At 39.9% G+C, this 15,877-nt stretch overlaps 1 protein-coding gene across 5 annotated transcripts in view; it reads left to right on the forward strand.

Moving 5' to 3' along the window:
- Window positions 1–15,877, forward strand: part of col4a6 (collagen, type IV, alpha 6) — a 133,776-nt gene that overhangs the window by 104,635 nt on the left and 13,264 nt on the right. For 2 of the 5 annotated variants that reach the window (XM_044183470.1, XM_044183469.1), the window contains exons 14-31: window positions 425–478; window positions 643–705; window positions 970–1,014; window positions 1,602–1,655; window positions 3,207–3,276; window positions 3,379–3,489; window positions 3,736–3,885; window positions 4,409–4,453; window positions 5,841–5,912; window positions 6,445–6,602; window positions 6,818–7,000; window positions 7,172–7,355; window positions 9,371–9,415; window positions 11,730–11,801; window positions 12,392–12,499; window positions 13,065–13,283; window positions 13,651–13,809; window positions 14,232–14,240. In XM_044183470.1, the coding sequence (XP_044039405.1) occupies window positions 425–478; window positions 643–705; window positions 970–1,014; window positions 1,602–1,655; window positions 3,207–3,276; window positions 3,379–3,489; window positions 3,736–3,885; window positions 4,409–4,453; window positions 5,841–5,912; window positions 6,445–6,602; window positions 6,818–7,000; window positions 7,172–7,355; window positions 9,371–9,415; window positions 11,730–11,801; window positions 12,392–12,499; window positions 13,065–13,283; window positions 13,651–13,809; window positions 14,232–14,240 (1,801 nt within the window). The remainder of the gene's footprint in view (window positions 1–424; window positions 479–642; window positions 706–969; window positions 1,015–1,601; window positions 1,656–3,206; window positions 3,277–3,378; window positions 3,490–3,735; window positions 3,886–4,408; window positions 4,454–5,840; window positions 5,913–6,444; window positions 6,603–6,817; window positions 7,001–7,171; window positions 7,356–9,370; window positions 9,416–11,729; window positions 11,802–12,391; window positions 12,500–13,064; window positions 13,284–13,650; window positions 13,810–14,231; window positions 14,241–15,877) is intronic. The other 3 variants (XM_044183471.1, XM_044183474.1, XM_044183473.1) reach the window with 3 other exon arrangements.

The raw sequence follows: 15,877 nt of genomic DNA on the forward strand, positions 1-15,877 counted from the left end.
GTTGCTAACCATCGAGACGAAAGTAATCTGAATCATCAACCCTGGATTCCTCAGCGTTCCGAGCCCAACACAGTGCATCCTCTCAGGGGCTTGAACAGCACTGTGGCTGGGCTGGGACACAGCAGCTCTTCAATGGGAACCTCAGCCTGTCTACTTTTGAAAGAATTAATTCCTATATAAGCGGGTCAGTTTTTGTTGGTTTCGTCTTTCTTTTGACTGAGATTGCACGGACTTACAAAGGTAAGTTTAAGTACCAAGAATGAGTAAGATAATATATGAACACCAGTATGTAAAACTCCAGATGCAATCTATTCACTGGATACTCTAAAACTTGTTGATAATTTAATTGTTGTTGTTCCTAAACACTGCAGAATGATGCCGTTCTCAAGTTCACCTTTGTGCTCTCTCTCTGTCTCTCTCAAAGGGTGAACCAGGTCCAAAGGGAGCCAGAGGATTCCCTGGCAATCCTGGCCCACCTGTAAGTTATCTTTTTTTTCCAGAACCATCAGTTTTCAGTGTAATTTCTGTACAAGCAATTAGAAATAGTGGTGATCTTATCATACCAAACATGCAAAGTGACTTTACTTGAGAAAATCAGTTCTGGCTTATGAAACTCAACTAAGACTTTTAACTTGTTTCCAGGGACCTTTCGGCTATCGTGGTGAACTTGGAGAGAAAGGCATTCCTGGATACCCCGGGGCAAGAGTAAGAGCTAACGGCTGACTGTATTATAGCAGTTTCATGCATTAGAGAAGTGGAAAGAAGTAGAAATGTGCCCTTTTGTTGTATGAATCCTCCCCTAACCTCAGCATACTGAATGCTTTCTAACTCCTGTTGTATTATATTTACAAATATTGCTGTTGTTCTTCTTCCATTTGTTTCCTGTCTTCCTCTGTGGTCAAATATGTCTCTCACCTTTCCTTTTCCTCTTCCTCTGTGGTGGATGTCTTTTTTGATTCCACCAAACAGGGTCCTCCTGGTTTTAACGGGCCTCCTGGCGCTCCAGGTCAACAGGTAGGCCTTTGTAATACTGTAACCACAAAATAATAAAAAAAGTCACCTAGCAACTGAAAAGTCAATATTATGAGTCATTATACTGCAACATAGCCACAGAAAATACTAATTTCTGATTGGCTTACAGGTGTCAATTCAAATCATATAACAGGTCACTTCAAACATAGTTCTGGTCAACAGTTGTATCATTGCACAAGGCATAGTAAACTGCGGGTTACCATGGCAACGGTACTTTCTACTTGCTTTTAGAAATGTCATGCAGTGGTACAATAAGTATTCAGACACCAGTAGTAATACCACAATGTAAAAAAAAATAAAAAATACCCAAGTTACAACAAGTTACAAGAGTTTCCTCCTTTCAGAGTGTTAGAAATGATTAATACATTAACATTACAGACTGTTACATCTAGTACTTCTTTGTGCTTTTACTGTATGGCAGTGCATAGTATTAGGACTTACTGCATAAACATCTCTGTGCAGTCAATAGTAAATATTATAAGTACCTGCAGTGCAGTGTAGTCATGTATTTTGTAAAACCCAAGTCATCTGTGCAGAATATTCAAACCAGATTTTTGTTTCTGACACAGGGATACTCAGGTAACCCAGGTTTCCCCGGGCAACCAGGATACATAGGACCCAAGGTAAATCGAGTGTGTGTGTATTTGTGTGTGTTTGCGTACGCTTCCTGTTGAGTTTCACACAGAGTACAAGTCAGGTAGCTTAGCTTACGCGAAGAGTGTTTTGCTGTGTCCCAATTCCATACAACATACTAACTGTATGTATTTAATATACTAACCCTCATAGTATACTGTTTTCTCAGTTAGTATACTGTTTTATACTAACAGGAAATGATAGATGATGACTTGCAATGTCAGACGTCAGTCAAATGCAGTGTTACATATTACTGTGAACATTTGCAGATTCCTGAAATCTCGTTATACAACCCTGTGTAGTAAAATGATAAATAAATCTACCTTGTTCCTTTTCAATATTTTGCACATCCTATCCTTTTTGTTCTCGCTGTACAGCTCTTTTCATTTCAAAAACAGATATATCTGACATATTTTTGATATATTTTTCATGTGTTTTAATTATACATTTTACATGTACATTTATGATTTATGTTTATTGTTATGCACCAAAATACAAAGGCAAGTTCCTTGTAAACTTACTACTGTAAGCAATAAACCTGATTCTGGTTCTGAAATTGCAACTTTAAAATGCCACAGCCAATTAAAGTTAACACAGACACGGGAAAAAATTGTTAATTTTCCTCTTCTTATGTGTTTCTGGAGCTGTTTTACCACCATCTATTATTTCTTTACATTTTTCCAGCTGCGAGAAGCTCCTCCATATAACTTTGTGAATTGCATTGTGGGACAATAGTGTACGTTAACAAAAATCAGGGTTTATTTTAGTATGCATAATGACTGTTTTGAGTATACTTTATTTTACCGTTTTTCCTGTGTGAACGCACTCAACTATATAGTCAAAACTTGCCCAGAATAAGCACTATATGTAGTATGAATTTGGGACAGTTTATATTGCGATACCCTTGTTTCACCAGCAGATGGCGCCAGTGGTACTTAGAATGATGCTGTTAACTGGTAATGACTTCATTTAATGTTTGTGTGGTGTAAATTGGTTTAAAGGAAGTTGTGGGAAAAAACGCTTCATCGCTCTCTTGTCATGAGAAGATCAATACCAGAGTAAGCTAACGCTAAATATGAAGCTATCCACAGCAGCCAGTTAGCTTAGCCTAGCATACCCCATAAAACATTAAACAGACCAGATATAATTATGTGTTAATTATGGAGCTTTAGTGGTGCTGGTAGGCAGATTTCTTTAACCTTTGGACAGAGCCAGACTAGCTTTTTCTCCCTGTTTCCAGTCTTTATGCTAACGTTAAGCTAACAGGCTGCTGGTGCTAGCTTTATATTTACTGTACAACCTTCAGAGTGATATCAATCTTCTCATCTCACTCTCGGTAAGAAAGCAAATATGCTTGTCTCCCAAAATGTCCAAGTATTCCTTTAAGGTTGATTAGAGTAGGCATTAGCAAATTATTCATACCGACAATTAAATCAATGTGGAGTCCTTCAGTTTGTCAAGCCTAAATAGTTTCACAACCTTTTCTTTCTTCTTCTGCTCATGTGATATTTTGTCCTAAACTGGTTGTGTGTGTCTAATAGGGAGACCAGGGAGACCAGGGACTACCAGGACCTCCTGCTTACTTTAGTGATATGGGCACTTCCGTTCAAGGTAACACCATCACACAAAATCCAAACTAATAATTCAATGGATCAATCACAGGTTGACTGCACACATTTCCTGTGTTGACATTTCTTCTCTGATTGGCTACAGGACAACCAGGTGACCCAGGTCTCAATGGCCTGCCCGGTCGCCCCGGTGACCAGGGAGCTCCAGGATTCCCAGGATCACCAGGCCAACCAGGAACTATTGATTTTGGTACAGGTAATATACGCACACACACACACACACACACACACACACACACACACACACACACACACACACATACAGTATAGACATTTAGTAGTTTAATAATCAATAAATCAGTATGTGTATGTGTGTACGTGTTTTGGGACCCACAAATAATGTAATCATTAAGAAACTGCACAACTCTCACTCCAAAGGGATAAGATGGGTTTATTTTTACAGTAAAACATCATCTCCTCTGTCCTCCTGCCACATGTGCAGGTCGTCCCGGATCCCCAGGTTTCCCCGGGACCCCAGGCCCAAAGGGAGAGAAAGGTAACCCTGGCATACCAAGCTATGGCTCCGAAGGAATCCCTGGCTCCCCTGGACCCCCCGGACACCGTGGCCCTCCTGGACCTCAGGGCCCTTCTAGTATGTTCACACAGAATCAACTGACAAAGGCTCTTTGGTCCTTCCTTCACAGGTGGTCATGCTGAGGATTGACGTGGCTTATTTGAGAAATGAAATGAAAAGTTAGAAATCCATGAAGGTCGAAAGGGCCACTGCAGCTTCTAAAAGGCTCCCAATAGTAATGAGTAAAACTAATGGAATTTCAATTACTGTTTTACCCTTCACTTCTTGTCTTTTTAGATTGTGTTTTGAATCTTAACTGTTGTTTATGTTGTCTGCTATTTATTTGTCTCTGACAAAACACTAAAATAATTACATTTGTTGTTGTTTTTATGAATACAATGATGCAAAAATTAGAAACTTCTAGCTGAGGATACAGCACCTTTATCATCTTGACACAGAGCTGCGGCTGGCTTAAAAGAATTCGTAATATGAAAATGGATTTTGTATTTTTACCAGCCATAAAAGCAAGTTTATCTCTAAAAGTACAAGATAGAAACAGACTTTAAAACATCATGGCTGACTGATTTAACTGTCCTCCAAGGCTTTGCCGTTGATCCCTGCGTCATCTATCCCAACGGGTCCAAAGGCAGGTACCCTAAAGGTGGCCATATTGCTATGATTGCCATGGCAATATTCAGCCTGCCAAAACAAAATTCAAAACAACAAACACAACTTTCAGCAGGCAGTATCTGCAGCAACTACCAAAATGCTTTTTTTAATGCTGTACTCTGTGCAGGGTGTGGTGGTAAGTATAGCTTAGGAGCTGAGTGGCGCTGTTGTAGGCTTCAGACTTGGATGGGAGAGTCTCTCTTCTCCAAGCTGCTTTTCTCATCTTTGGCCACAAAGTGCCGCCTGCTGTGGTCGCGATTCACTGATTTTACACGGACATAATGCATGGCAGCAGTGTTGTTTGCAAACAGGGATTTTTTATTTATTATTTTCTCGGCACAAACACATTAAACGAAGGAAAAATGGAGCGTAAACTGAAAGAAAATAATAGTTATAATGATAATAATCACAACACTTTTCTTTCAGTTTGTGGGGTGCATTTTTAAAATACTTCATCTCTGTGACATAGTTTAAGGTGTTTTACAGTATGAGCATTCTTGCAGCCTCACAAATTCCTTTAAGTACTTAATAACTTCCTACATGGGATACACGTGCTTGGTGATGACAGTCTTAGCTCAAATGTTTACTTACTAATGATTCGGCATCCTTGAACCAGGACAGGGGTTATTATCTCCCTCCTGTTAATGACAGCTTGTTATCATGTGACTGAAGTTCACATTAAGGTACTGACACCTGAGCCTGCTCCATTCGCTGAATGAAGACGGTGAGATACAGTTGCACTCCTGAAAGTTCTGAATCAGTAGTAAGTTGACCTTTGACCTTAGATTCTGTTCACCATAAAATAATATGAAAAAGATGAATGTGTATTGTTAGCAGTTTGTTTCCTTTGTTTGTGTAGGTGCCAAACTGCAACAGCCTATCGCATGCTGCTTATGGCAAGTAGCTCTCTCGCCATTTAGTTGATGTAAAATCACTGAATTGGTTCATGCTAAGTACAGTTCTGTTTTATATTTTAATACAATATAAACAAGTTAATGCTTTTTAAAAAAAATAAGCACCTGTCATCTTGCAACAGCAGCTGAACTCTTTCATATTACATGCTGATCAAAGAGACTAATCCTCATTTCACACTGTGACACCAAGCTGCACTTGCACTGCGCTGGTTTAAATGATTCCTGTTTATATTATTTAACTGTGAGCGCATGTTGTGTAAAAGTAAGTTCCTCCAAGACAGGAACTTTACAGATACCCATTGTTTTTACATCTTACACCAGTCAGTGCACTTCAGCTGAAGTTCAAACAGTGGGAAATCAAAAAAATGTGTATATTGTTTTTGGCTACTTTGTGGCTAATTTACCTTGTTAACCTCAAATTGATCTAACGTTATGTGTGTGTGTTTGCAGGTTACCCTGGACAGCCTGGGGCACCTGGCCCCAGAGGAGTGCCGGGTAACACAGGACAAAAAGGCTTCAGAGGTACACACACACACACACGCACACACACACTGAGTGGAATCAAATTTAATATCACTGTTCTCAGACAAAATCCATGACTCTGCAAGAAAAAAATATTTATTTCTCAACATCTAAAATATAGTTAGGTGTTAGTCATCTGTAGATGTTTAATTCAGGTTTTTACAAACAGGACAGTAACTGCTTGAAAACATACAGTGTATTCCAGAGTTGGTGAGGTTTCAATTAAAATTTGCCTCAGTTGTCCTGCAAAAAACTGATGGTGCTATGCTTTGGAGTATTACTGCTATTCTTTGTCCGATAAAAATACAAGTTAGAGGAATTTTTTTCAGGGTTAAAATGATTTTGGTTGAAGTGTTATCCTGCTTCCTGCTGGTGGCCACATGTCTTGCACTTTTTTCATTCTTTTCTGCACAAATAAATGATTGTCCCATTAATATCTTTCCTTTATAATCACCATCTACCTAATATTCATCTTCCTTCTATCTTCCTTTCCACTTTCCTTCTATGTTGTCTTGTTTCCTCCATCCTCCAGGTGATCCTGGCGACTGTGCCTGCCTAGGAGGTGGGTCCTCTGTGTTGCCTGGGTTACCTGGACCCCCAGGAACCAACGGCAGCCCCGGCTTCAATGGGCGAAAGGGTGAGCCCGGTGACTCCGGTTCACCCGGCTTTAATGGCATTCAGGGGCTTCCTGTGAGTAGAATTTCGACTCTGCTGTTTAGATTAAGTGTTTTGCTGTTGTTAACAGCTTTCATCACACTTTTGGCTATTTTGTTATAGCTGAAAAATATTTTATGTTGTAGAGTCCCGTTTGAATAACAACTAACAACAATAACACTGAACCTGTATGTATACATGTTTCTGAAGTAATGCAAGTTTCATGAAAATCTGTCATTTCTGTCCTGCAGGGTCGTGCTGGTGAAAGGGGTTTCTCTGGTCGTAAGGGAGAGAAGGGGGCGTCTTACTACCCCATCCCGGGTTTGGGGGTGAAAGGAGAGCTCGGAGCTCCTGGACCCACAGGACCTACAGGTGAAACTGGAAGACCTGGCAGAGACGGACTGCCTGGCTTCCCCGGAGCCCCTGGACCCCCAGTGAGTGCTTGGACACACAGTATTCATGTTAATCTTGAGGGTTTCATCTGCAGGTTTTAGCAAGTTCTTCAAAGAAGGAATACAAATAAGGATTTTAAAACAGCTCTTTCTTCCTTTCCCCTTCTTTCCTCTCCTCTCCTCTCCTCTCCTCTCCTCTCCTCTCCTTTACAGGGCGACGCTGGCTTCGGCACAGTTGGAGAGAAAGGTTTCCCAGGGTTCCCAGGGCCTAAGGGTCGTCCCGGCGGCCCTGGCGAACCCGGTGTTGGCTATGTCGGAACACCCGGCTATCGCGGAGAGCCTGGAGAGCCCGGTATACCTGGGTTGCCAGGGCAACCAGGTTTGCCCGGACCAAGCGGTAAGTGATGGCGGAGAGGAACAACGAAAGCAAAAGAAAAGAAAGGAAGTGTTGGTGTGCTCAGTGGAGTGTGTGTGTGTGTGTGTGTGTTCGTGAATGTGACTTTGAGAGAGAGAATAAGCGAGAAAGAAAGTGTGTGTGTGTGTGTGTGTGTGTGTGTGTGTGTGTGTGTGTGTGTGTGTGTTGTGTGTGTGTGTGTGTGTGTGTTCGTGAATGTGACTTTGAGAGAGAGAATAAGCGAGAAAGAAAGTGTGTGTGTGTCTGTGTGTGTGTGTGTGTGTGTGTGGATGTCATGCCGACCATACATCCATCCCATACAATCACTGTCCATCCTCCACGTACTGTAGTTACCATAGCAACCTCATCCTAACACCTTAAACCATTAGAAGACATTTCTAGGGGACAAACAGCCGGTAACCTGGTTCATCTGCCTTGATGAAGCAGCCAAACTCTCCAGGACCTGAAGGGACAACATGGCTCTTGTTAGATTCTCTCTACCAAAGCAGCTTCCTGCCCTTCATGCCTCAGCTGCAGCAGCATACTGTTAACTACATGATTAATGGTCTCCATTAATGTGCTTATACACTTCTTCTGCAGCCAATAATCTGTAATCCATAAACTGCTTCGTTAGTTGACTGATTGACGCACAATGATGAGATTTTAATGCTGAATGCGCAACAGCTACTGTGCTTCTTTAGTCTCAGAGGAAGTAAGATTTGGTGAGTCAAAATTATGATTCACAAATCAGTTCATTATTCATGTAAGTTGTATTTGGTTGTACTTGTAAAGGATACTGCTGGTAGGTTTTTTTGTATGTGTTTTTTTAGGATCTACTTTATATTTGCGCTGCTGGTGTGCTCACTGTCAGCTCAGTTGTAGATATTATCTTATTTTCTTCCTTCAAAGGAAGTCATTTCATTCTTGTTCAGAATAAAAAGATAACCCACCCAAAAGACACTGAAAAGTTTACTTATGTTTGATATATAGTCTTCTAAAAAAAACATCTCGCCTTGGTTGAAAGTGAAAGCTGAAAAAAAGTAATTTTTACTTCATTAGAAACATCTATTTATGGATTATTATTGGATTATTATTATTTAAGCATGTGCAAATACAAAATGGGATGTTTCAGGTTCTGTCAAATTGTCGGGGACGTTTGTCTTTGGCTGAAATTGGACCAACACAGATGTGGATAATATCTGGCCACAACAGGCTGATTTAGGCAATAAAAACATGTCTGGAAAAAACGATTTACTACATATACTTCATGCAGAATGATTGGGGGGAAATGTAAATTAAACCTACATACCTACGTACATAAGTAGGCTAAGTAAATGACACATGTGGCCTCCTTTAGACTATTATTCTGTTCTTCTTCTCTGAGACTAAATTACACAAAGTCCTTCTCCTCCTCCGCAGCAGCTGGCCACTCATCTTCAGTATGATTGTGTGCTCTCATATCATGATGCTAATGCTAAACAACTGATTCATTTTGCTCTTAATATGAAGGTTATTGTCACTCACATGAGCTGAGAGAAAATGAGGAGAGACAACGAGTGAATTTAATAGACTTTTAGCTGCAATTCGACTGTTTTGTTAGATCTCTGTAACTTGTACAAGCTATAGCCCCACTCTCTCTCTCTCTCTCTCTCTCTCTCTCTCTCTCTCTCTCTCTCTCTCTCTCTCTCTCTCTCTTCTCATTGAGCGGAATAACCTTTTTTTTTAGCACTTTTAAATTATTGAAGCTAGCATTTCGATATGCTTTTGCCTTAACTGAATGAGCCTTGAATTGACTGAATGGAACTCATTGCTGATTTGCTGATATCTGTTTGATGAAAAGAAAATTGAATTGCTTTATCGGCGCATGCAAATGACCCTGACTGGCTTTGTATGCTGCCATCTACTACCTCTCTCTCCCTCTCCCTCCCTCTCTCTCCCTCTCTCTCTCTCTCTCTCCTCTCTCTCTCCATCCATCCCTCCATCTCTCTGACCGTCCTTGTGCATGTGTATCTGTCCAGGTGAAAACAGCTGTGGAGGGGTTAATGACGCCGGAGAGGGAACTGGTGGGTAACTAACTTTTTCATCCACCAGCCAGAGTAACGAGCCCGGGACCGAATCTGTAGCTTTAGCTTGAGGCAGCCCAGCCACTGGTGGATTCATAAAATATCCCTTGAGCAAAGCAGATCGCTTACAGAAGCAGTAGAGCAGAAAATTATACCAACTAGAGGCAAGATTTACTTGTGTTCAGATGCTGGCCAGACAGGAAATGGCGTTATAGGCATCATTAGATGGAAGAAAAACAGTGCTACTCAGGGTTTTGGCCAACTGTATTCAGTTAATCAGGGATTGCCACATACTGCCTTTATCATGTGTTCACAATGCAAGCGACTTGGTTGACAGCTCACTGTCTTCTGGCTAAATGACTGCCAGCTGCAATATGGTACGATATACAGATTCAAAACAACAAACACGCTTAAAAACTTGGTTACAGATTTTAAGTTTCAAGTATTTCATTCTGACATTAAATGTCTGTGACTAAATAAGCAGGTCAGAATATATTGTTATAAAGTAATAAGAGTTTAACACTCAAACACTCAACTAGCAAACAAGCCAACAAATGTCATCAGATTTAGATTCTGATTCTTATGATTTTAAATTCTGATGTGTGTATGGAAGTACCTGACATCAAGTTTTCTTACAACAGAGCCAGTGAGAAGAGCAAAAAAAAAGGAAAAAAAAACATAAATAGAGAAACCTTTTTGTGAAATAATAAGTATGGCTCTTTGTTTGGCAGATAACGGTGTTCATTATACTAAGAAGCTGATTAAGAAAACTGTTTTGTAGGACCTTTAATCTAAAATACTTTTATGAGTGAAAACTATCACCATCAACCCAAATGATGGATGCAAGAGCTTCTCTTTGTCTTCAAAGCTTCTTGTTCCTATAAACTTTCAAATAAAAGTTGGAAAAGTTCTTTAATGAATGTATGCTTTGCATCAACCTCTCATTCATACTAACATACATAGAAATAAAATCACATCAGTAGAGAAACACGAAAGTGGAGAAATTAAGAATGAAGTTTGTTAAGCACTGAAGCAACTTCCATGGAAATACAGTAAAAGCACTTCCTCAAGTTGATCTATTGTTTGCAGTGTGAACACGTGGTTAGCGTTGCTCAAAGAAAAGTCTCTGGTGATCGAGAAAGAAAGATTGGTAGACGAATACTTTAAGCAAAATCTATAATGGCTCACACTATAGCTCCCAGAAAGCAAGTAATTCTGGGAAATGAAAACAGTTGGCTCACTGTCAATCATTTGTTCATGACGAAGCCGATGGAAGCCTCTCGCTCCCTGCGTCTCAGGGATTCCACTCTGGCAGAGTCGGTCGATGATTGGCAGTCGAGTTTCAGGTTTTACGGTACTTCAGAGAAACACTAACCTGCGATATATTCCGCCCAGTTATTGGACAGCCGCAGCTGGTCATACTCTCCTCTTCTTTCAGTCAAAGCTGCTGGAACCTGGCGCATGTTTTCAAGCCCTGCCTCTGCTAAGTGCTTTTAACCATTGAGGGTTGGGGAGGGAGGGGGCCAATGGAAATAATAGAACTGATCCCCAAACACAAAATTGAATGTATAACTTTTAACTGTTCTAATTATTTATTCCAGTCATCATTTTCTAATTTTTGAACTGCCCTTCATTGTGATGAATTTGCTTCTAACGACATTCAACCTACAACACACAGTAATTCTCTTGATTAAACTGAGATTAACCTAAATGAAGGTTTTCTTTGAAAGCAGTAATGGCATGAATGGAGGCGACAGACAATCAACATTGCGAAAGACATTCACAAGAATTTACTGGCTGATTGTAAAAAGAAAATGATGATATGAGTTAAAGAAATATTGTGTATAGTGTTCTCAATATTCCTAAACATGTACTTGGTATTTATTGTTGTTTTGCTAGCTCTCAATAGCTTAGAATAATGAAGCACTAGATTAGATATAGCATTACTCTGTTTTTGTTTGTATTTACTGTATGTGTGATTCAGACCTGGGCCAAATACTATTCTTCAAACACCTACAATAGTATTTATCATGCTCAGTCTCTGTGATGGGTAAGCTTTATCCTAACTTGACAATTTAAATAATCAAATGAGATTATTAAATACAAAAACATTTTTTGTTTTTGTCCTGTGCTCTTAGGTCAGATAAATGTTTGTAAATTTGATTTGGGCCAGGTCTGTTAGGACTGTTAGTAAGAGCAGTGCATAGTTATTTCTTATATGGAAGAAATAAGTAGCCAATCTTTCTATTGTGTTAACTGTATATGTCTGTTAGTATATAATTGTGATTGCTAACCTATATGTGACTGCTAACAGGCCAAGTGCAACCTTGCACCGTATCTGGTGAGGATGGAGACCCCGGTTTCCCCGGTTTACCTGGACAACCAGGTACAATTCATGAAATGTTTTACAGTGCTTTTTTGTTTGTTTGTTTGTTTTTGACAGTTTGCACGTATTGATTCTGGTTGTTGTCTCATCTCATTTTAAAAGATAATTCATTGTGCTTCAAATGTTTTTCTGCTAAAATAAGATTTAGCTTATTTTCTCCTGTGCTGGAGCACATTATTTAGTTTCTTTTCTCTTATTTCAGTGTATGCCACACAATCACACAATGTTTTGACTTAGGATTATTGCTTTCTAATGATAAAATCTGATTTCCTACACAGTAGATGGCACTTTTGTCTTTTTCTGTTCAGTCTATCACTCCTCTTCTATTTTTCTATACTTCTTTGTCTTCTATTTGTTATGAACAAACTGGAAACATGAAACACATCACTTCCTGTGCACCAGAGGATTTTTAAAAGCTTTCATGAACTAGATTCACCAAGTTACTACAGTATTGTATGGCGGAACAAATGAGACATTAATCTACTTTATATAAAACAATTACTGATGACTACCTTAAAGTGTCATAAAAATGCCATTTAACAAAATTAATCATACTCATAATTGAAGTCATACCTGTCTGCACCTGTCAGGTCCTAAAGGTCAGCCAGGTTTCCCAGGAGGCCCTGGACGTCCAGGGTTTGACGGTGCCAAAGGAGAGAGAGGAGACCCCGGTTTTGGAGGCCAACCTGGACCACAAGGTAAACCTGCGTGGTGGTTTTGTGTGTGCAAATGACTTAGGAGTCAAAGGAAGGAAATGCATGTTTTCAACTTTAATTAATTAGATTACATCAGTTAAAAGCTTTTTTCAGGATGGTATTAGTGTTTCCAGCACACAATAATTGTTGGATGCTTATACATGTAAGTTGTTTCAGTTATCTGGACTGTAGATTTATTGACTGAAGATTTGCTCTGGATGGAATTACATTTCTGGGCTCTTTTAGAGGAAATTTCCAATCACAAGGCTTCCAGTGGTTATACTACTGCACAGAACTTAAGACAGATGCACATGGTTCTTCACAAATTGTGTTGGAGTAGCTTGCAGAGTAAAAAAAGTGGCTTTTGGTCCAGTAGCTCTCACTGGGTTTATTGCTGATCAGCAGGATCCGTAGGCAGCTGGACATGAATTGCTCTTTAATTGACTGACTTTCAGTTCATCACTGTCAGTACATTACATTCACTCGGCAAATAAAGTCACTCTGACTTCAAGCTGTGCCAGCCCTCCTAAATCATCTCTGCTGTTTCCTCCACCCCGCCTCTATGCAGGTTTCCCTGGACCCAGAGGGGACCCTGGAGTTCCAGGAGTTCCAGGACAGAGTTTTGACGGAGGCAGAGGGAAGGATGGTGTTCCAGGGCGTCCTGGAGCCAAGGGCCAACCTGGAGAGGTACTGGGAGCCACGTCTGGAGCTCCAGGACAGGACGGTTTACCAGGGATCCCTGGAGACAAGGGCCAGCCCGGGACACCAGGAGGACCTGGATTACCTGGTGGGTCTGGAACAGAGAGACTCACATTGTTACATTCTTAAATTAGGTGCTTTTATTATTTAGTCCACCACATTTGTATCAATGAGGGTAGGCTGAATAACAACACCTCACTGTATAACACCTTAATAAAACTGCTTCAAAAAAACTGAACATTATAAGCTTCATGAAGGGAGGATTTATTGCAGGACTGTTGTATTAGACTGCATTAGTTTTAGTTAGGGGTACCTAATAAACTGGTAACAAGTGTCAGTAACTGTATTAGGAGTAGTATTAGTGCTAGTTGTAGTGGTAGCAGAAGTAGTAGTAGTAGTAGTATAAGTCGAAACAGCAGCAGTAACATGTGTGAACATCTTTCTTCCTCTGTCAGGTGGTGACGGACGTTTCGGTGTTCCTGGACTGAAGGGAGAGCGCGGAGTGGATGGTTATCCTGGTATTACCGGCCCTCCTGGACCTCCGGGTGAGCCGACTGGTGGCATTCCCGGTCGGCCTGGAGCTCCTGGCAACCAGGGACTGGGTGGATCACCAGGTGAGGCAAAAGATTCAGCAACCCTGTCCATGTTTCACCACTATATTTGAGAGATGATGTGTATGTCTAAATAGAGTTATTTGTAGCTTGATTCATAGTAAAAGAAAAAAATATATTATTTAATTTGATCGTGTCTTTCACTTCTCATCCCTTCACTTTTACCAGTGTTGGTTCATTCCTGCCTTTTTTCACTGTATTTCTTTCACAATCCTATTTACGAATTAGACACCACAGTTGCCTGTTTTGTTCTTGTTGTTTATTTAAACTCTGCATCACCCAAAAGAATGTTTTCTTCTCCTGTTTTGTATTTTTCTGTGTCCTGTGTTCTTTCCTCCTTTCTTCCCTCCTTCACATCACCACCATTATCTCCATCCATCCTCTCATCCCTCCATCCTTTTCTTGGTTTGGGTCATTCGTTATAGGCTGTGAAGGTGAGATACTCTCTCCCCCATCCATCCATCCATCCATCCATCCATCCTTTGCTTCCATCCCTCCATCCTCCTGCTATATAAGAATTAGACCAAACGCTTTAACTGCAATGTTCCTCAAAGTGTCTGCCTGCTCTCCTTTTCTCATCTGTACAGCAAAAAAATGTCCATCTCCATAATTTGATGAATTTTGGAATCAGTCAGTTTTGTGGTGCGACAGTATTCATCTCAAAACAAATGAAGGAAATCTACCAATGTTTTTCATGAAAATACAGTAAAATCTGTTTTTCTCCCCTAGAATCAAGTGAATGATTTTATTATTATCTGTAAACTAGCGGAGATACATTTATTTAATAACCGTACACTTGGTTTTGCATAGTTTAGCCCACAATCACACACACTTTGCAAATAATAAAACTGATTTCCTTAATTCCAGCCAGCAAATAGTTTCAGTTCATTGCTGTATGCTTTGAAAATAACTTGCAGAGACTTGCACGAGATAGGTAACGCACCACAGTGAACAGTAAGTTGTCGTTATTTGTTTGTCACATTATCATGCATTTGCGAGCAGAGACTATTTTGAATAGTTTGAATATTTCATGATGTACTTTGATCCTATCACGCCATCTTCCTCAGCAGATGGAGTTGCCCTGTTGTTAATAAGTGTAGATTCAAATGTCCTTTTTTTCTGAGCACTTTAAAGACTCCTCGTCCATGTTGGCATGAACGTTGAGATTGAAAGTTCATTCTTGACCTTGTTGCTAGGTGGTTAGTTCATGCACTTGTTCAGGAAAGTTCAGCAGTTTGCTGTGCAAAGTATTCAAGGTTTTCATGTATGATTGTTCTTTATCTTACAGGTTTGATTTTTGACATAGTATTTGAGTATACTATAATGGTCTTTGGCAGCCGACTCTAATACTCTCGGCTTGCCGCTGCATTACCACACAACAATATATCCTCATTTCTTAGCAAAAAAACAATGTTGCTTCCTCCCCTCCAGTTAATAAACTGAATTTAAACCAGGTAGAATATTTTGTGCTTTTCCTTGATGTGGTTATAAGTACTCATGGATTGTCTCTCCTCCAATTGCAAAGCACGCTTGGTCAAAAACAATCTTTTAAGATATATATTTAAGTGATTATAACAATTGATGGGAATAAATGTATCACACCCAAAGTACTTACTCAGTTGACAAAAAACAAAAATTAAAGGTCAGAACAATGGCTTTAGATGGACATTTTAGCTGTGAGAGATTCAGAAACAGAACGTTCTCTCATGAAATGTGACTACTGATGTTTAATTTTTGCAGCCAGTACTAACCCTCGTAGTTCAATTACATCTTGTAATCTGTACTAGATGTGTTTATTGCTTTATTTGCAATAGGCTTGTGTGACAGCTAAAGTTTTTGGTGCAAATGCTATTTAACAATGTCGCTGCATCAACGACCATAGAGGCATTTTCTACACTCTTAAAAAGGACTTTTAATTTTCAACTCATCTCTGCATTTTACTAGATTAGTGACAAGATAGACAAATATGACTTCCAAGTTAGCTGTTTGGATGTGTTGAAAATAGGTTCTCTTTTTAAGAATGTAAACAGTAGCTGGTAGTATGCTATCCTGCAGGACAAACAAACTTTAG

The sequence above is a fragment of the Siniperca chuatsi genome, linkage group LG22 (assembly GCF_020085105.1).
Source record: "Siniperca chuatsi isolate FFG_IHB_CAS linkage group LG22, ASM2008510v1, whole genome shotgun sequence".
NCBI classification, from domain to species: Eukaryota; Metazoa; Chordata; class Actinopteri; order Centrarchiformes; family Sinipercidae; genus Siniperca; species Siniperca chuatsi.